The sequence below is a fragment of the Salmo salar genome, chromosome ssa16 (genome assembly GCF_905237065.1).
Source record: "Salmo salar chromosome ssa16, Ssal_v3.1, whole genome shotgun sequence".
In the NCBI taxonomy this organism is placed as follows: Eukaryota; Metazoa; Chordata; class Actinopteri; order Salmoniformes; family Salmonidae; genus Salmo; species Salmo salar.
In genome coordinates, this window is record NC_059457.1 from 6,140,935 (window position 1) to 6,162,396 (window position 21,462).

General features: G+C 42.4%; 1 protein-coding gene across 8 annotated transcripts in view; it reads right to left on the bottom strand.

Annotated features, from left to right (window-relative positions):
• Window positions 1-21,462, bottom strand: part of LOC106573096 (anoctamin-1) — a 70,702-nt gene that overhangs the window by 14,097 nt on the left and 35,143 nt on the right. For 2 of the 8 annotated variants that reach the window (XM_014147792.2, XM_014147791.2), the window contains 13 exons: window positions 17,594-17,658; window positions 17,186-17,320; window positions 14,993-15,153; window positions 12,644-12,726; window positions 12,246-12,257; window positions 11,452-11,523; window positions 11,078-11,152; window positions 9,335-9,409; window positions 8,023-8,224; window positions 7,206-7,317; window positions 6,915-6,972; window positions 6,272-6,372; window positions 4,752-4,894 (listed from right to left, as the gene is read on the bottom strand). In XM_014147792.2, the coding sequence (XP_014003267.1) occupies window positions 4,752-4,894; window positions 6,272-6,372; window positions 6,915-6,972; window positions 7,206-7,317; window positions 8,023-8,224; window positions 9,335-9,409; window positions 11,078-11,152; window positions 11,452-11,523; window positions 12,246-12,257; window positions 12,644-12,726; window positions 14,993-15,153; window positions 17,186-17,320; window positions 17,594-17,658 (1,294 nt within the window). The remainder of the gene's footprint in view (window positions 1-4,751; window positions 4,895-6,271; window positions 6,373-6,914; window positions 6,973-7,205; window positions 7,318-8,022; window positions 8,225-9,334; window positions 9,410-11,077; window positions 11,153-11,451; window positions 11,524-12,245; window positions 12,258-12,643; window positions 12,727-14,992; window positions 15,154-17,185; window positions 17,321-17,593; window positions 17,659-21,462) is intronic. The other 6 variants (XM_045696892.1, XM_014147793.2, XM_014147795.2 and 3 more) reach the window with 3 other exon arrangements.

A 21,462-nucleotide genomic window follows, 5' to 3' on the forward strand; every position in this document is an offset into this window, starting at 1 on the left:
CACACACACACACACACACACACACACACACACACACACACACACACACACACACAGTTCTCAGTTGTGTTTGAGAAGCAGGTGCTCTTCAAAAGCCATGCTAGGGGAAATCTAACACCACAAGGTGCAGCAACTCCTATAATAAATGTGTGGAACTTGGGTGTGCCTGGTGAAGGTTTGGACTAATAGACTGCAGGTTATGAACATTGGATAAGAACATTCCTCTTATAATCCCATAATACCCATAATGTGGGAGCGTGAAATATATGCGATGCCATGAAAATGAAGTTAAGTCTTAAACTCTCTGAGAATAGACCTACTCACCAGGCATTAACTGAGAGTCACTGCCTCTTCTGAGAATGACGTAAGTTAAAAAGCCCTGTAACTGGGGTCTTCTGTTGTTTAAGACATTCTCAAGAGTACAGAGAGCAGACAGAGAACAAACAATGTATGTCTTAAGAGCTGTCTTAACAAACCTTTTAGATTGCAAATATATGATAATCTGAGAGATACAGATGTGGGATCTTAATTTGAACCAGTTTGCTACAGCAGGAAAATAATCCTGCAGCAACAAGAAATGTTAATTATTATGTAGATTATAATTAATGGGCATTTTTTGTAAGGGTTGAAACATTTTTCTGTAAAGGGAAAATCAAGTCTGAAATTTCTAAATGGAAATTACAAACTTCAGAAGCCTTTGTAAACCTCAAATACACTACACATTTTACATTTCCTGTATTGCAGGAAAGTTCTCCTGCTACAGGGTTATCAAAATAAGATCCTACATCTGTAGATCGTGAAAGAGAGAAAGACAGAGAGAGAGATGGAGCATCGAGACAGTTGAGAGAGAGAAAGATAGAGAGAAAGATGGAGCAATCGAGACACTTGAGAGAGAGATAGAGAGAAAGATGGAGCAATCGAGACACTTGAGAAAGAGAGAGAAGACAGGCAAAGCAAGATGATGACCACAGGACCAGGGCCATGTTGACTAAACTATGGGACAGAAGACAAATGACACATCACGGTGAAAAGAGCCTGATGGAGGGTCTGGCAGAGGTGTGTGCCAACAGGAGGATCTGCATAAAACACTGCTGTCTGTCGTGGAGGAGAAGGCCTACGGTGTAGGTTTGGTACAGAGGAAGGAAGTAATTCATTCATTCAATTAGTTATGTGCTTGGCTTAGGAGCAATTCAATTATAAAACGGTAACGGGTTTCCAGGATGAATAAAAACAATTTTCGTCTAACTCCCACACGAAGAGGAAGTATGTTTCTTCTGATACTGTATCTTGCTGCTGCAGATCTTCTTGTTTCACTCAATGAACTTGAGCATCAAGTGCATTCGGAAAGTATTGAAAACACTTGACTTTTTCCACATTTTGTTACATTATAGCCTTATTCTAAAATATATATATTTTTTATCCTCAGCATTCTTTACACAATACCCCATAATGACAAAGCAAAAACAGGTTGTTAGACATTTTTGCAAATGTATTAAAAATCAAAAACAGAAATACCTTATTTACATAAGTATTCAGACCCTTTGCTATGAGACTCGAAATTGAGCTCATGTGCATCCTGTTTACATTGATCATCCTTGAGATGTTTTTACAACTTGATTGGAGTCCACCTGTGGTAAATTCAATTGGACATGATTTGGAAAGGCACACAACTGTCTATATAAGGTCCCACAGTTGACAGTGCATGTCAGAGCAAAAACCAAGCCATGAGGTCGAAGGAATTGTCCGTAGAGCTCTGATATAGGATTGTGTGGAGGCACAGATCTGGGGAAGGTTACCACAAAAATTCTGCAGCATTGAAGGTCCCCAAGAAAACAGTGGTCTCCATCCTTCATAAAAGGAAGAACTTTGGAACCACCAAGATTCTTCCTAGAGCTGGCCGCCTGGCCAAATTGAGCAATCTGGGGATAAAGGTCCTTGGTCAGGGAGATGACCAAGAACCCGATGGTCACTCTGACAGAGCTCTAGAGTTCCTCTGTGGAGCTGGGACAATGACCCTAGCACACAGCCAAGACAACGCAGGAGTGACTTCGGGACAAGTCTCTGAATGTCCTTGACTGGCCCAGCCAGAGCCCGGACCTGAACCCTATCGAAGATCTCTGGAGATACCTGAAAATAGCTGTGCAGCAACGCTCCCCATCCATCCTGACAAAGCTTGAGAGGATCTGAAGAGAAGAATGGGAGAAATTCACCAAATATAGGTGTGCCAAGCTTGTAGCGTCATACCCAAGAAGACTCAAGGCTGTAATCACTGCCAAATGTGCTTCAACAAAGTACTGAGCAAAGGGTCTGAATACTTTTTTTATTTTTTATAAATTAGCAAACATTTCTAACAACTGTTTTTGCTTTGTTATTATGGGGTATTTTGTGTAGATTGATGAGGAAAAAAACCTATTTAATCCATTTTAGAATAAGGCCGTAACCTAACAACATTTTGAAAAAGTCAAGGGGTCTGAATACTTTCCGAAGGCACTGTACAAGTGACTCTACACACACACACGCACACCCACTCACATACAACCATCATATATGCTGCTGCTCTCTCTTTATCATATATCCTGATGCCTAGTCACCTTACCCATATACATATTGACCTCTATCACTCCAGTATGCCTCCAGTATCCCTCTACTGCAAATATGGTACTGGAACTGGCTGACCGTGTATATAGTATGCTTACTTACTTTCTTGTGCGTTTTTGTTTTACTTTATGTCATTTTTTGTATTATATTGTTATTGATTTCTGCATTTTTAGGTTTAGAACTTGAAAGAAAGACATTTCACTGCACTTGTGCACGTGACATTAAAAACTTGAAACTTGAACATTGCTTTTTTTGAGTACTGTAAATTACTCTAAAATGTCCATACTTACAGTGCAGGAAAAATTATGTTGTTGTCTTAAATACTCTATATTCTACTCAATCAATGTTACTTTACAATAGTAGTAAACACAAATACAGAATTTGAATAATAAAAAAAACTTGAGATCATACCCCCAAATCTTTTTTTTCCCATACAGCCTTTGCAACACATTATCCAATACCCTGTTAAATATTTAAGTCATAAATATCTTCTACTAGCTCATCAAAAGACATGGGCTCTAATTATCTAGCTGAGGAAAAAGGCCTGTGGGTCCCTCATCCATTAATTGCTTCTATCTTTGACATTTGCTAAAGCCAGCCACCTGAGGTTTCATCAGCATTCAAGTCAATACAAAATAAAAGCCATCTCCATCTAATTCTTTAATCAATCTATTCACATCTGCCGGTTTGAAGCTGGAGCCAAAATCAGTACAGTGACAGACTAAAATGCTTTGCTTGTTTGATGCAATTAATTGACCATCGTTTCTAAACCAACATGAAGGCTTATCAGAATTCTCTCACGACAGGGGTTACATCTAAAGATCTCCATAACAACAAAAACAAGGCTATTTGTTTTATTCATCACAGGGTCTCACTGGTCCTCTGGCCAACAGAAATAAACCCTGAGTTTACTCAGTAGAGACCCCAGTCCTCACAGTTTCCACAACTTTTACTGTGCCACTTCCTGTTGACATGACAGTGTTCCAGGGCGAATACACTGCAGTCACACTGCACGCATCAACCAATGGCTGTGTGGCACGTCATCGACTGCTCAGTCGGGCACCCGGGCATCAGATTGCTAGATCATATGATGTGGTTAGCTGATTTGTTAAACACCTATCCAGGTGCTATGTGATCTGTCATGCGACTGCAAAATAGTCTACCTAGAATGCTACCATTCTGCTGACCTTGAAAGGGACCTTCTTCCACCTGCTGTGACACTTGTCTTTGAACGAAGGTGCCAACTAACCAGCTTGTGGATTGTGGACCAGTGTTCCTTCACATGTTATCACCTTTGAGGATAACATGTATTAAAGCATTACAGTGATATTGTCCTACACTCTTACAAAAAAGGGTGCTATCTAGAACATGAAAGGGTTCTCCGGCTGTCCCCTTAGGATAACCATCTGAAGAACCCTTTTTGGTTCCAGATAGAACCCTTTTGGTACCAGGTATAACCCTATTGGGTTCTATATAGAACCCTTTCCCCAGAGGTTTCTACATGAAACCCAAACTAGTTCTACCTGGAACCAAAAAGGGTTCTACCTGGAACCAAAAACAGTTCTATGGGGACAACCAAAAAAAAAAAAAATTCAACATGGGAATGTAACTTTCTTCACAGTACAGTACAGCTATTTCGGACTAATGCCCGCTCGAATTGCCATAGCAGAGGTGTGAAATATCTGCCATACTAAAAACATGTACCGGGTTTACAGTGCAGCAGCAGAATGGGTTTGGTTACCTCACACCTAGAGGTCAGGCAACAGTTCCCTCACAACTCAATTGGAACATAAAGGACAATCAGAAATGCTGTTGTTACCTTGCTTTCAAACCAAGGTGCATGAAAAATGGAGAAAACAAGCAGAGAAAGAAGAGGAGTTTTAAATAAACTGGACAATGTAGACAAGACAAGCATATCCAGATTAAGATTTGCATGGCATTGAATGTAGTTAAAGGCTACATGCTATATTCAAAACAAATCATTGAGAATAGGGTCTGTCTGACTGATTGGTCCTGCTACCGAAGGTCTCACAGGGAGCTCCAGCAGTGTCAGAGGGTTCAACAAACGCACACATATACACACGCATGCACGCTCGCAAGCACGCACACTCGTACGCACGTCCACACACACGCACACACAGAGAGAGACTCACTCATCTCCATGTACTCTGGCGTGAGGCCTGCGAAGGGCTCTAGGAAGTGGTCTGTCTCATAGCGCTGTAACTTCTTCTCCCTCTCCTCTTCCTGGAAGGACCTTCTCTTAGACTTGATGTACCTTATCAACTTCTTCAGCTTCCTGCACACAAAGGAACACAATCATAAGACGCCATACAGCATATAGGGCAGTTACAGACAGGGACACAGTCACAGACAGGACACAGTTACAGACAGGGACACTGTCTCAGCCTCCAGTATTTATGCTGGAGTAGTTTATGTGTCGGGGGGCTAGGGTCAGTCTGTTACATCTGGAGTATTTCTCTTGTCTTATCCGGTGTCCTGTGTGAATTTAAATATGCTCTCTCTAATTCTCTCTTTCTCTCTTTCTTTCTTTCTCTCGGAGGACCTGAGCCCTAGGACCATGCCTCAGGACTACCTAGCATGATGACTCCTTGCTGTCCCCAGTCCACCTGGCCGTGCTGCTGCTCCAGTTTCAACTGTTCTGCCTGCGGCTATGGAACCCTGACCTGTTCACCGGACGTGCTTGTTCCACCCTCGACAACTACTGTGATTATTATTATTTGACCATGCTGGTCATTTATGAACATTTTAACATCTTGACCATGTTCTGTTATAATATCCACCCGGCACAGCCAGAAGAGGACTGGCCACCCCTCATAGCCTGGTTCCTCTCTAGGTTTCTTCCTAGGTTTTTTCCTTTCTAGGGAGTTTTTCCTAGGGAGTTTTTCCTAGCCACCGTGCTTCTTTCACATGCATTGCTTGCTGTTTGGGGTTTTAGGCTGGGTTTCTGTACAGCACTTTGAGATATCAGCTGATGTATGAAGGGCTATATAAATACATTTGATTTTGAGTTACAGTCAGGGACACAGTTACAGACAGGGACACAGTCACAGACAGGGACACAGTTACAGACAGCGAGACAGTTACAGACAGGGACACAGTTACAGTCAGGGACACAGTTACAGACAGGGACACAGTTACAGTCAGGGACACAGTTACAGACAGGGACACAGTTACAGACAGGGACACAGTTACAGACAGGGACACAGTTACAGACAGGGACACAGTTACAGACAGGGACACAGTTACAGTCAGGGATACAGTCACAGACAGGGACAAAGTTACAGACAGGGACACAGTTACAGACAGGGACACAGTTACAGACAGGGACACAGTCACAGACAGGGATACAGTTACAGTCAGGGACACAGTTACAGACAGGGACACAGTTACAGACAGGGATACAGTTACAGTCAGAGCCAAAGGCAGGCAGTGGCACAGAAACATAGTCACAGTGGAGGGACAGGGACAGGGACACAGTCATGTTTTCGGATCAGATCAGCATAGAAAACTACTTATGGGCCTGGCATTTGCATCCTTGATATTTATTTATATAATGTATTTAACCTTTATTTAACTTGGCAAGTCAGATATGCAGACTTTGTTTTGTAGTGTGTGTGATGAGGCTGGCGTGTGCGCTTGTGTGTGAACTCACGGGATGCCGATTTCAAATAAATTGTTCTGGATGAGTTGCTTTCCCAACATGGTGATACTGAGCTGAATACACAACTCCATCAGACATCCTCCATGAGCACACTGCAGAGAAAAAACCCACTAGTTAAACACTTCTGTACTGTAACACACTTCCATTACAGAAAGACGAACGTGATAAAAGGATGGGATTCAAACCAACCCAGATTTACGACTTCCTCACAGCAAAATGCAATTTCCCTGACATTCAAAGAGATCGAAGTTCACTGTAAACGCTGCATATCGGCTCAAGAGAGACAATCGTGGTCGTTTATCTATGTTTGATTGAATCCCAGCCTAACACTGTTTTTAGCGTTTTGATTGACAGCTTCAAGAGAACAGCACTTGAATTATACAGATTTATTTTGAATATGTGAACTCCTAATTTATGTTCCTAGGTTAACTAACAGTGTTTAATTCGTAGCCATCTGCTCTTAATAACATTATACTTCACCATGCATTATGATAAAACGCATGAAAATTAAATATACCTGTTTAACATGGCAAATAATGGAATACATCTTTAATAAAACTCTCTAAATTACTGTTCATGATGCAGAGTTTTCTCAGAGACTAAGAGGAGGGTTTATAGTAAAAAAGTGTTTAACCTCTTCCATGCGGTACGACTCAAACACATACAGATAACTTCCAGGTCGTCCAACAAGCCTGTATGAGGAGACATGAGGAAGGAAGTCGGGAGAGGCAACACTGAGAGAAACTCTACGACCTCTTACTGACATAGACTGTGTCATTAAAATTGCACAACATGACATGACATAAGATAGCATAGCACAGCATAGCAGAAAAGCATTGCATAACATCACATTGCTTCACATCACATCACATAACAAGCTCATACAGAACAATTGAGAGTAGAGAAAGAAGCCGCGGGGACTCACCTGCCTCTGAAGAATGCTATGTATATGATGGGAGTAAAGGCATTCACAAACTTTAGAATGAACGTTTTGAATATCAACCTCTCCTCAAAGCTCTTGTCTGTCTTTGGGACCTCTGAGAAAACAGACAGGAGACGTACAGACGTTAATGAATAACTTAGAAGGCCATTGCCGCTCGAGACTTGACTCGAAAGAGAATAGTAGGATCGGATCTAGGCCTATAGAGAAAGAGGAGTGTTAGAGGGTTTCTGTATAAGCACTTTGTGACATCTGCTGATGTAAAAAGGGCTTTATAAATACATTTGATCGATTTAGATCATTCAGTACACCAAATGACGGTACGTTTGTTGTCACTTAGGCGCAAATACATTTTGGAGCTATATTCAGTTGGAAAAGTAGGTAGCACAGTGATGCAGTACATTGGCATGTTGTTAGAAATGGCCAACAGATATCCTAGCTAGTGGTGACACAGCTAATAGGGAAGCAGGCGGACGGTCAATGCAAAATGCACACTTTACTTTCTGTAAATGGGTCTTGCCCGAGGAATTGTTCAAACAAGTTGTCAGACTGACCTAGGACACTGATAAATAGAACCCAAAATGCCTTGTTGATAGCTTTCGAACAGTCTTTAAAAGCACATTAAATGTGCTATCTGCATGTATTATTATTACAGTATTGGAATTAGGTTGTCAGGCTGACATCCCGAGGACATGCAAAGATAGGGAATCTTTCTTCCATGACCTGATTTTGTATACCATGTACTGTACTTGCTAGTTAGTGGATGTGCATGCCCTACTTCAATACAAGTTGTCAGACGTACCGAGGACAGTGAGCCAGCGGGCGACGGCTCCGTAGACCTCGTCCAGGATCAGAATGACCACTAGGTTGATGATTGCGGCGGTGGTTTTTACCATCAGACGGACGTTGGATCGCGTCGTGGGGTTGTTGCTCATGTGCAGGGCTGCCGTGATGGAGATCCGGTAGAGGATGACCCCGAACACTATAGCAAAGGTCACCCCGATCTGGAAAGAGGTGACAGGGATAAGGCCTCCCGACAAGGTCAGTACTAGTAGGTTTGGTTTTGAGAATCTTTTCCAGCGTGCCGTCAAACGCTTAGATACAGTATCATCTGTTACACAGTTTAGGAATTGTAGGTCTCAGCCCTTAGATCAAAATATCTACTAAGCTAACGTATGGAATTGTTTTAAGATGGTAATAAAATTCAAAATTTATCCATTTGATTTAGAATTTTAGGACCACTGTAGGTATAAAAATATATACATACAAAATATTTGATGAAAATTTGACCTTTACTGCTATAGCCCATAGAAACACATTGAATAACACATTTGTGCATGGCAAAACAGACATTCAGAAAATAAATCATAAGGAATAAGGTTTCAAAGTGTCTGTCCCATATCTGAGAGATATAAGAAAACGTAGGAAAAGAATGTTTCGACCCATGTTTACTCACGTTATTCGTGGCACATTTGACCCCCTATACACTTTTTGCCATTTTTATAGCCCGGTACTGTGTTACCTTCAGACCACTCCCCTGAAGCCGACACCTTTGTGAGAGTCTCCCCTTTCGATATTGGTGACATATTAGTTTGTAGCTCCAACGGTTCGGTCTGGAGAGTCTGTTTTGTGAGAAAACCTCTTTGAAATGAGGACATCCACAACAGAGAGTTCAGACGACTGCCGTAAAGTTTTTGGATGTCGTGGAGCCAAACCACCAACACTGACTTGTTCATGAGAGCCTCATCTGTAGATGGCGGTGACATATTAGTTTGTAGCTCAAAACGGTTCAGGTTTTACAGACGAGTTTGTGACGATTTTCTTGTCTGGATCCTCGCATGTGTAGAAAAATACCGCTTTCACAAGCCCCATGTTATGGAATAGGCACAAACTTTATATCGTCGGAAAGAGGGGATTGATTTGCAGCCACTACAAGAAACGGTAAGTCTATAGAATAAACACACAGGGAGCTATTCAATATTCAAAATGATGTCATTGTTGACGCACAAGTTTTTTTAATGAACAATGTACAGTATTAGAAGTCTGTGCAATGCATGTGGTTCAATCTTAAATGCCTCTTGGCAGTTGTGCTTTGCTAAATGTGTTGGACTCACCATCAGAAGCATCATGACTATGTTGGTCATGTACGCTGGTAACCGGTCTCTGCAGGTCAGCTTTTCTTTCTCAGTCTAAAAGAGGGGAGAAAAATATTAAGATCTATAGAGTTCTAGCCAACTGTACTGTTACTGTTTGCATGTGGAAAATATCACAGCAGAAGAATCCAAACAGCGATGGAGGAGGAGAGGAGAGAGGAGAAAAGCTGGTGTTTTGATGCTGACAAACCATTACACCGAAATAAACGTTTCATACTGAATTATTCAAGCCTGGAAGTCAAGACGACAGTGTTCCAACAGTTTATTCACTATATTTCAAGCATTTAGTCATTCATCGTTCTCATCGTTCCATTCTCTATGCAGCAAATCTCAGGCAGAACATGACTGTGTCTAAAATGGCACCTTACTCCCTACATACAGTAGTGCACTATTTTCGACCAGAGCCCTGTAACAAGCCCTAAGGCATCGGTCAAAAGTAGTGCACAGTATATGGAATGGGGTGCCATTTTCGACGGAGCCAAGTCAATGAAGAGGTCAGCACCTTCCAGCAGCCATTTTGGAACAGAACAGGGTAACATGCTGTCCATGGAAGTACAAGAAAACAAACCATACAGTCTCAATCTCATTACCAGAACATTTTCAACATGCACCAAGCACCAGGCTCTATCACAATGGAGATCCAAGCACTATCACTATGGAGATCCAAGCACTATCGCTATGGAGATCCAAGCTCTATCACTATGGAGATCCAAGCACTATCGCTATGGAGATCCAAGCACTATCGCTATGGAGATCCAAGCACTATCGCTATGGAGATCCAAGCACTATCGCTATGGAGATCCAAGCACTATCGCTATGGAGATCCAAGCACTATCGCTATGGAGATCCAAGCACTATCGCTATGGAGATCCAAGCACTATCACTATGGAGATCCAAGCACTATCACTATGGAGATCCAAGCACTATCACTATGGAGATCCAAGCACTATCGCTATGGAGAATTCAGACTCAAGTTACACAGAAAAGAACAACAACAAATAAAAGAACAAGAAAGTCAAGAAAGAAGAAAGTGCACTGGTTCTGACAGACGGTGACAGAGTGTGTGCATGTGCGTGTGTGTGTGTGTGTGTGTGTGTGTGTGTGTGTGTGTGTGTGTGTGTGTGTGCGTGTACATGGTCATTTGTGTGTGAGAGAGAGGGAGAGAGAGAGAGTGTATGTGTGCGTGTGTGTGTGTGTGTGTACATGGTCATTTGTGTGTGTGTGTGTGAGAGAGAGAGAGAGAGAGAGAGAGAGAGAGAGAGAGAGAGAGTGTATGTGTGTGTGGGGGGGTGGGGGGGTCTTAGTGAGGGGGCTGTTTAGGTCAAATGGACAGAGATGTCAAGTCACATCTTACTGTAACCCTTAAACGCTATTTGTACTTTACTTGGGAATTGTTGTGAAAATGTGCAATCATCAATCAACATGATTTACAGACAAAAGAGCAGTTTCTCCCAATTCGTTGAAATAGGCCAAACAGAGGTGTGTGAGTAGTCCACACACACCTCCATTTGGCCCATTTCAATTAATATAAAGTGTGTGTGTGTGTGTGTGTGTGTGTGTGTGTGTGCGTGTGTGTGTGCGTGTGTTGTCTGGGAACCAACCGAAGTCTATGTATGAGATGACTGGGATTGGGCTTGTGTTGGACAGAATAGTACAGAGTGTGTGTGGGATAGGTGTGGGAGGAGGCGAGGACACTAAATGTACCAGTTTAAGCCCAGCCATGGCAGATTGAACTGTTTGCTTCCATTTGTTTGTTGGTTCTTCTGCTATCTCTGTAGGCTTCATACAGTCAAAAGACACAAACACAACAAACCACAAGACAAAGAGGTAAAAGAAGACAAGACAAAACACACGCTAGTCATGTAAAGGCGTAAAGACTGTTATAAGACATACAATCTCACTGTAGTCTTTTAAAGACCTGTGTGGTACGAGTGTCACATAAATCTACCACAGGAGAGGATTAATCATTATGTAAGAGGCAAACACTTTTCCAAACATCAGGAGTCAAGAAGAGACTGCAAATCAATTTACAGAAGAAGTTGGATGACAGTGAAAACCCAGGAATAAGCAATCAGTACCTTCTGTGTCTTGTGTTCTTTCTTCAGGGACTTCTGCATAACGCAGAGCTCGTACTCAGCTCTCGGGTGGTCCTAGGGATGGAATAGAGGCAGAAGCACTTAACACTGTATGGGGACTGACTGGGATACATAGAATTCTCCCATCAGGTGCAGAATTTAATACAGGCGTTAAGGATGTCACTGTCCGTCCAACTGGGTCAACAAACCCGGCGTCGAGGTGAGGTTATAAAGTCAAGTCAAGTTCTACAGTATAAAGTAGGTAGAAGATTTTCAAAGGCTACAGTTGTCTGCAGTTGCTGGTACCCAGTCAGGTTCTACCTATTTCTACTGAGATGGGTAGGACATTATCACAAAGACAAGGCTGCAGTTGCTGCTGGTCTGGAGCAGCATGGATCTTTGCAGAGGGGACAGGTCAGGGAGACAGAGAGAGACAGAGAGAGGACTGGCCAGGCCAGGAGATTGTGGGCTGGTGAGCTGGACCTGGCATCCGACTCCAAGGAGACAGGATGTTTCAGGTGCTGTAAGCAGGCCAGAAGCAGTGGCCATTAGGGTTGTAAAATTCCCAGGTTTTATACAGCAACCCCAGTTGGAAGTTAGCAGAATTTTGTAACCCTAGATGGCATTCAGAGAAGGAGTAGTGGTTCAATGGGTCGGGGTAGTTTGTGGGTGCTTTAGGAGGGCGTGAAGGTGTCCATGGACAGTCTGAAGAAGAAGAGCCAGTGTGGGGGGGGTAGCAAAGCCAGATGGTGACCGAGGGGGAAAAGGGTATTTGTGTAAAATGAAATGTTCCAAACCTTCAGCTCTTCCTGTAGGTACCCACGGGGGGAAAGAGGAGGACAAGAGAGTTACAAAAATCTCTCAACCTTGAAATCTTTTTGAAAATGGACTTGAAGAAAAAAAAATGGTGTCATAGTCTATTGTGCCAGTTATTATTATTGTCTCCAAATAAAACAACACTGACAAGACAACTGAAATGTAGTTATACCACATTTTCTCTTCTATTCAGTTTTCCATGGCTAGTGATGGAATTATGAACAATTAACTATTTGTGGAGAAAATATTACTGGGCAGTAATAGCAGCATTTTGAAACAAACAACAACTCACTGCGTTATTTGGTCAGTCTACAATATGGCGCTCCCATTCACAAACAAATAGTAGTGAAATGCAAGACACTAACAGGAGAGCACTCACCTCCTCCTCCTCAAAGCCTGTTAGATCCCATTCGTAGTTGAGACGCATCTGTCTTCTCTTCCAGTGCTCCATGAACATGGCAGCTGCAGAAACACGACGCGATTAAGAGTTGCGCTAAGAGCCCCTTGAACGCATGAAGAACATAATCCGCAATATCAACAAGATTGTCTGTCCTTCCATCTAGAGTGCTGTCTATGAATTTGAGAAGGGTTACGCGTCCAAAGCCTCATCCCTCAGCTGTATACCCCCAAAAAAGTGATGGGGCTGCTGTTTTGATGTTTTTCAAATCCCAGATTGTACAGTTTGATGCAAATCTAAAGAAATTCTATCTCCATAAAGCGTTCATTTTTATTCAGTCGTTTTTTTCAACATTAGGCAGATTATGCAGATAGTAACGTGGAAGTGAGTCCTGTATGGCTCAGTTGGTAGGACATGCTGCTTGCGCTGTCAGGGTTGTGGGTTCAATTCCTGGGGCCACCCATACATAAAATGTGTGCACGCATGACTGTAAGTTGTTTTGGATGAAAGTGTCTGTTAAATGGTATATTTGTATTACTTATTATCAGTGACTGGCAGTCCAATTATGGTTCCTCAGCCAGGCTAGAAGGATAATTAGTGTGGCATAATAAAGGTGCTAAAATTAAGATTGCAGTGATCAATTATTACATGTATAATGAGCAAAATGATCAATTGCCACGTGCGTGGGATGAGGGGCTAAATGTGTCGCTAATTCGATGCAATTCAGTGTGGAGATGACATGGATTGAAGGTAGGTATTTTCTAGTCCAGTGGAACAGCAAGGGCGGTGGCAGTCTATATGCAGACAGGCACCTGGGGCGATAACATGTTCTACATTTCACCCATGTAATGTTCATCCATGAAAGCGTCTTGGCAAGAGTGGATACGCAAGACTGGATGAGCGAGACTGGATGAGTGACCCTGGATGAAGGAGACTGGATGAGCGAGACGTCACTACTGTACTGTTTCCCATAGTGTTGACGTTGAGTGACTGAATGAAAAAGAACCCCTATGTGGAGTACGACAATGTGTACAGGTATCTGACTACATTAGGGATGCTGGTATGTACATTTGTGGATAACAAAAACATAATTTCTGCTCATAATATTGACTCTGACAACAGAGGCAGGGAGGGCTTACAGACAATTACAAAAAAATATGTATCATTTATTTACTTAAATTGGTCTGAATAGCCCTTTATAATTGCACCTTCAATCCTAGTAGATCGGTAATGCACTACGTCCTGCTTCCAACAGTGAGGGACGCCAGTTGCATCACTCTTTCACTAGTCGAACAACAACAACACAACATACTGTAGTACTTGTTGTATACTGTTCTGTACACTACAAAGCCTCATCCACGCCTATCATATCACCACCAGATGATAACGCCCAGTAGTGAAAATAACACACACACACGTTAAACCGCAAATAAATCCCAGGGCTGTACCTGTGCCTTCATACAGTGCTCCAGTCTATTGCTTCCTCCCTTCAGTCTCAGGCCTCACAGACCCAGCATTACTGTGACACTGAACAGAGCACAGGAATGCACCACCGAAGAGTCCGTTTTTAAAGTGAATGTGGTTCAATTCACTTAGTAAGACACTGTACAGTCTAGTCTACGGGGCTTAGTGTTGCTCGGACAGTCATGGTTGAAAGAGCCGGAAGGAGCGAAAGAAAGAGAGAATAGTGGATGCAGATGGTCGGAAATGAACGGAGGAAAGAAAGAAAGAAAGAATACAACCGGGAGACTAAACATCTGGAAGAAGAAAATAGATGGAGCTGAGAAAAAGGAGTCAGTCCTATTGTTTAGAGGGGTCCTGTGTGGCTCAGTCGCTACCAATGCCAAGGCCGTAGGTTCATTTCCTGCAGGGATCACATACACACACTAAAAACATATGCACTGTACTGTTAGTCGCAGGTGGGAAGTGTACAGAGGAAATAGTCTATCTATCTGTGCCCTCTAAGCACACAACCATCTCCATATTTGAACACTTTGGATAAACACATCTGATAAGTGGCCTACATCATTTTTATTATTACAAAAGTTGAGATGGACTACGGATAAAAAATTAACTGTCTAGCTAAGTCCGGGACTGTTACATTTTAGTATCATCTTGTCCGAGCAAGAAAGGCCCATTGGGCTATAGCCTATTTCCTGTTTTTGTAGTGTGCGGCAGCTTGATGTACAGGATGCTAGTCTATCGCTGGGCTTCACAGTACCATCTGAGTTGTTGATTATTGAGTGTGGTCACTGTTAAATAAATCATACAGATACAGAAATAAAGTCGTGCTGTTCTGTTATGTTGTGTGGACGAGCCTCAGCCTCTTACCCCAGAGGGCCATGAAGATGGAGAAGAAGACGGTGGCAGGGTTGTCAAAGAGGTGGCTGGCCCGGGCCGTCCCGCAGGCTTCCTTCAGTTTCCAGTAGTTACAGGCTCTGTCACACAGCGGGCACATGGTGATGTTGTTCCTGGGGTGGCAGATCTCCATGCTGTAAAGAGGGAAGATGGTGGGAAGGAGGTGTAGAGGGAGGGGGGGATAGACAAACAGTCAGCCCTCTTCAGCTCACTGCCACCAGTGTTATTAGGCCAGCCTGTCAAGCCAGTGTTTCCCCTATATTCCTTTAGCAGCGGTGGCCCGCCACTGCTAAATCGTTGCCGCCACTCCCCCAAAAATATGTATTTGTATTTTTTTTTACATATATATACTTTCTGCAGAGATGCTCTTTTAAATGAATAGTGCGAGATTTTAGCAATGAATCCCTTTTTCTATTTACTCAGAATGGATACTCATGGACACCGTTTATGTCTCTACATGCAGTTCAAAGGAAGTAGCTAACTAGCATTAGTGCAATTGCTAATTAGCACAATGAGTGGAAGTCTATGGGAACAGCTGTTAGCTGTTCCTGTTGACGTCCAGTCATTGCGCTACTTTAGTTAGCAATGGTTATCGAAAACTACCTTGAACTTCCTCAAACTGCACACAGAGACATACAAATGGTCTCCATGAGTTCATATGACTCTGGGTAAGTAATACAATTGTTTAATTGCCAAAATCTTGCATTATCCCTTTAAGATTATATTTAACGCTATCTCATGCGTTATCCCTTTAAGATCAGTGACAAGTTACAACATATATTTGTAACAAACAGAGCACAGTGCAGTGGCACGCATTAGTTATATTTCAGATGGTGTCAACATACAGTAATTCCATTTTCATGCATTTTGGAGTAGAATGTCTTTAAAACAATATCACCAGAAGTGACCTTCTCATAGTCGTTCTACAACATCCAATCCCCCTCCCCGCTACCTTGTCCACCACCGCTGAAAGAAATCCTAGGAGAACCACTGCAAGCTATAGGGACTTTTGACTTCTATAGATCTAATATATTCTGATATTATACTGAGTATTGAATAAATCATTGTACATATGTTGAATGTACACCTGCCCAGAGTTCGCTGAAGCGACTATTGATGAAAATATTTACACAATAATGTCAGGGATCTGGATTGTGTAGTTTAAGTTAGGTCTAGTCTCACGAGCCAGGCTCTCAACACAGTAGAACGCTGGAGCTCGAGGCTAAGTCAAGTATATTCAGTTCCTGTGAACTCCAGTGGCAGAGAATTGAGACACAGAGAGCTATCCTGACTGAGACGAGAGACGTTAGCCAGGGGTGAAGCTTCAGCTCGCCTTGTCGTCTATTCTAACATCAACCAGATGTTGGTCTTTAGAAATCACCTCTTCTGTCTCCGGAGGAACACGTTTCCTTGTTTCCTTTTTATTGTTCTGGACTGCCAAACCAAGACTAAGCTTAAGGCAGCAGGCAGTAGGAAGTGACCTGGTCTAACTTGTCAATACTTTATTAAACTGCATTATTTATGCTAGCAGGAAGTGAAGATGATTGAAAATGTTAATCACGAGCCGGAAGGTAGGGACCAGACAAGACAGAGGTACAGCGCATGACAGGTATTCTGAACTGGAAACAACGTGATGGCTATGAACGCAGAATTGATGGGTTTCAGTGTATTTTCAAACTATTGCACATAAATCATTTATCTGTTTGTTATACGTTACCGTAATAAATATAAACTGTTAAACCTTTGTCTTAATTAAGTTTGGAATATAAATCGTTTAGATGTCTGTTTGTTCTATCTTTGGCCTGGCTTCAAGTTGTGCACACAGTTACCATGGCACAGTTCCTCTCTACTGTGTGTCCCCATCCCACTGTTAACCACTCTACAGCCTAAAGCTGTCTGTCACAATATTTGAAGCGATTCAATTGGATGTCTGATTAGGACGTGAGGTCATACCTCTACTTGAACTATGTCTCTGGAGGACACTTTATGGGGTTTCCATTTGCTTTACCTTCAATCATTTCAATGGTCTTAGGTCCCTTGCACACAGTGAATGAATTGTGTGAATCATAACCTCACGTAGTCATGCCCTATGATTCTGTCGGATAGAACCTATGACTATTTCCTTGGTTTTCTGACAAGCTGTGTATGGGACCTTATGTTGCTAACCTGGGAATGTTGTTGTCTACAGTGGCACAGCCGTACAGGAACACGATGACTCCCACTACAGAAGCAGGGATCAGCATCTGGGTGTACAGCCCCAGCCAAGCAAAGTACAGCCCTATCTTCTCCCCAAAGTACTTTCTGCATGGGAAGAACAGAACATTCTCAGCTTTTGAATAGAATAGAGTAGAGTAGAATACATATAAAGTACTTCCTGCATGATGAACAACACGCTGCATTAGAAAGTAAGGTCCAACACTTTCTCCCTTCATATTTTTTATATATTTTTAATATTTAGATTAAAACATATTGTGACGTTTCGATATGAACAGACATTAATCAGACAGAGATTGAGGAAGAACAGAGCAATCTAAGCTTTCAAGTTCAGTTTTAGAATATGAAACTTTAACTCACCTCACTAGCCCGATAGGCTGGTATTTGTAAAATACACTGTAACTTGCCCACTCCTCATACAAGAGCTGAAACAAAGAACAACACGATGGGTTACTTTGAAACCATCACATGCATTAGAGGGTCCACACTCAAAAAGACAGTTGAAAAGTCATTTTTTGCTTGATCTCTTCATTCAAGAGGCAAACAAGTGTAGAGCAAATGTTTTGGCTGTTAGTCCACCGTCAGAGATATTGCTTTCAAACCAACATGCATTCACTTCAATCTTTCAGCATTGGACCCATCTTCCCTATGACTCTCACTGACAAGTATATCCATCTCAGCTCTAAGCATGATTGCTGGAGAGAGTGTGTGAGAACATGTGAATGGGTCTTTTGACTTCTGAGGGCTCACATGAGCTGCGGTTAAAGACCCGCGAGCCAAAAGGGTGAGAGACGGTGAGAGAGCGTGAAAGGCGTTTGAAGCCAGCTCCTTTTTCTTCCTTCAACTGACAACAGATGACAGGAGGGACGAATAGAGAGACAGTGCTACCGTGGTAAAGTACAGACGAGTGAGGTTGTGAAGGGAGAGGTGGGAGGGCTCAAGGAGTAGGCGAGACAGAGAGGGGGAGGGGTGAGGTGGTGAGGAACAGGGTGGGGAGACTGGGAGTAGGGAAGGTTGTGACTGGTGGAGTTGGAACACAGTCTACCGTATTGGGGGGTTGGGGAAAACAGCTGTATGTTCCTTCCATTAACCACAGTTACTGTATGTTACTGCCCTCGCCCTCGCTCTCCTCTCCAATACACCACACACTCATTTTCCATCACAGTATCTATCCATCCGTCTGTGCGTCTCCGATCAACACCCTTCATGCTGTTGTTTCGCTGAGTGACTGATTTTTATCAAGCGCCAGAGTAGAACTGTGAAGCTGAGCATCCTAGCACAACAATATCATTATCTATGATTGAAAGACTGATTTGTTTTTGAATCCGTCACGTCTCATTCATATTCGTCTAATTCCTAATTTTGTCGAGCCTCTTATGTATCCTTGATCATTTTATCAACCACCCCCCCCAAAAAAAACAATGGTTCTCTTGAAGGAAATCTCAGAGGCTGTCTTTAGAGTAAAGAGGACATGCTGTCCCCAGAAGACCTCCTCAGTTTCTCGCTTTCTCAGCCCCCCCTCACTCTCTATGACTCTCTCTCTCTCTCTCTCTCTCTACGTTTAGAAGATTAAAGATAATTTACAATGTGGAAATGGCATTGAAGAACCATTCAGACCCTTGATAAAGATTAACAAGGGCCCCAGGACCAGCGAAAACAAAATAGCCCCATAATATCAAAGATCCAGCACCATAATATTTTACATTAGGTATGGGGTTCTTTCCTGCTCATGCATTCTAATTTGGTCACCAAACCCACCACTGGTGTGCGTGGCCAAAGAGCTCTATTTTCATGTCATCTGATTGGCACACCGGTTCCAATCGAAGTGCCAATGCTGTTTAGCAAACACCAGGCATTTACATGGATGTTGGATGACATGAAAACAGAGCTCTTTGGCCACACACACCAGCGGTTGGCTTGGCGTCGAAATGAGAATGCACGAGCAGAAATATCTACTGTAAAATATGGTGGTAGATCTTTGATGTTATGGGGGTATTTTGCTTCCACTTGTCCTGGGGTCCTTGTTACCGGCATCATGAACTATAGCAGGTTGATGTTGATCGTCATGAATTTGAGCGATTTCTGATAGCTACGCCAGCTGCAATGTCAAAATTGTTTTGTTTTGCGCTTTGGTCTTAATTTAAGGTTAGGGGTGGGCATTAAGGTTAGCAGTGTGGTTAAGGTTAGTGTTAAGGTTACGTTTAAAATCTGATTTAATGACTTTGTGGCTGTGCTAGCTAGTGACCACTCTGCAAAGCCGCCTCCAGGGCAAGATTCATGACAATAAATGCCAACATACTGACATTTACCCAGTACCAGGACATTTTAGCCAAAAATCTGTTTGCCTCTACCAGGAGGCTGAAACTTGGCTGCAAGTGGATCTTCCGGCAAGAAAATAACCACAAACACATCAAAATCCACAAAGAAATGGTTGATTGGCCACAAAATCTACATTTTGCAATGGCCATCTCAGTCTCCGGACTTAAAACCCATTGAAAACCTGTGGTTTGAAGTGAAGAAGGCAGTCCATATGCTAATATAATTTCCCAAATTTTTTTTGCATACAGTATTTGTATTATTTAGTCATTTTTGATCATCTTTATTTTACATTTTTAACCTTTATTTAATTAGGCAAGTCAGTTAAGAACAAATTCTTATCTACAATGACAGCCTACCAGGGAACAATGGATTAACTGCCTTCTTCAGGCGCAGAACGACAGACCCCACTGTACATGTACACCTGTATGTACACACTTGCACTGGTTGTACACATAGTACACATACACTACCGGTCAAACGTTTTAGAACACCTACTAATTCAAGGGTTTTTCCATAACACAGTAACCAAAAAAGTGTTAAACTAATCAAAATAGATTTTATATTTGAGATTCTTTAAATAGCCACCGTTTGTCTTGATGATTGCTTTGCACACTCTTGGCATTCTCTCAAACATCTTCACCTGGAATTCTTTTCCAACAGTCTTGAAGGTGTTCCCACATATGCTGAGCACTTGTTGGCTGCTTTTCCTTCACTCTGCAATTCGACTCATCCCAAACCATCTCAATTTGGTTGAGGTCAGGGGATTGTGGAGGCCAGGTCATCTGATGCAGCACTCCATCACTCTTCTACTTGGTAAAATAGCCCTTACACAGCCTGGAGGTATGTTGGGTCATTGTCCTTTTGAAAAACAAATGATAGTCCCACTAAGCCCAAACCAGATGGTATGGCGTATCGCTGCAGAATGCTGTGGTAGCCATGCTGGTTAAGTGTGTCTTGAATTATAAATAAATCACAGACAGTGTCACCAGCAAAGCACCCCCACACCATAACACCTCCTCCATGCTTTACGGTGGGAAATACACCGTAAAAATACAATCATCCGTTCACCCACACCGCGTCTCACAAAGACACGGCGGCTGGAACGAAAATCTCCAATTTGGACTCCAGACCAAAGGACAAATTTCCACTGGTCTAATTTCCCTTGCTCGTGTTTCTTGGCCCAAGCAAGTCTCTTCTCCTTATTGGTGTCCTTTAGTAGTGGTTTCTTTGCAGCAATTCGACCATGAAGACCTGATTCACATAGTCTCCTTTGAACAATTGATGTTGAAATGTGTCTGTTACTTGAACTCTGTGAAGCATTTATTTTGGCTGCAATTTCTGAGGCTGGTAACTCTAATGAACTTATCCTCTGCAGCAGAGGTAACTCCTGGTCTTCCATTCCTGTGGCGGTCCTCATGAGAGCCAGTTTCATCATAGCAATTGATGGTTTTTGAGGATTGACTGACCTTCATGTCTGACCTTCATGTCTTAAAGTAGTAATGGACTGTCGTTTCTATTTGCTTATTTGAGCTGTACATGCATAATATGGACTTGGTATTTTACCAAATAGGGCTATCTCTGTATACCACCCCTACCTTGTCACAACACAACTGATTGGCTCAAACGCATTAAGAAGGAAAGAAATTCCACAAATGAACTTTTAACAAGGCACGCCTGTTAATTTAAATGCATTCCAGGTGACTGCCTCATGAAGCTGGTTGAGAGAACGCCAAGAGTGTGCAAAGCTGTCATCATGGCAAAAGGTGGCTATTTGAAGAATCTCAAATATAAAATAGATATTTTGATTTGTTTGACCCTTTTTTGGTTGCTACATGATTCAATATTGTGTTATTTCATAGTTTTGATGTCTTCACTATTATTCTACAATGTCAAAAATAGTAAAAATAAAG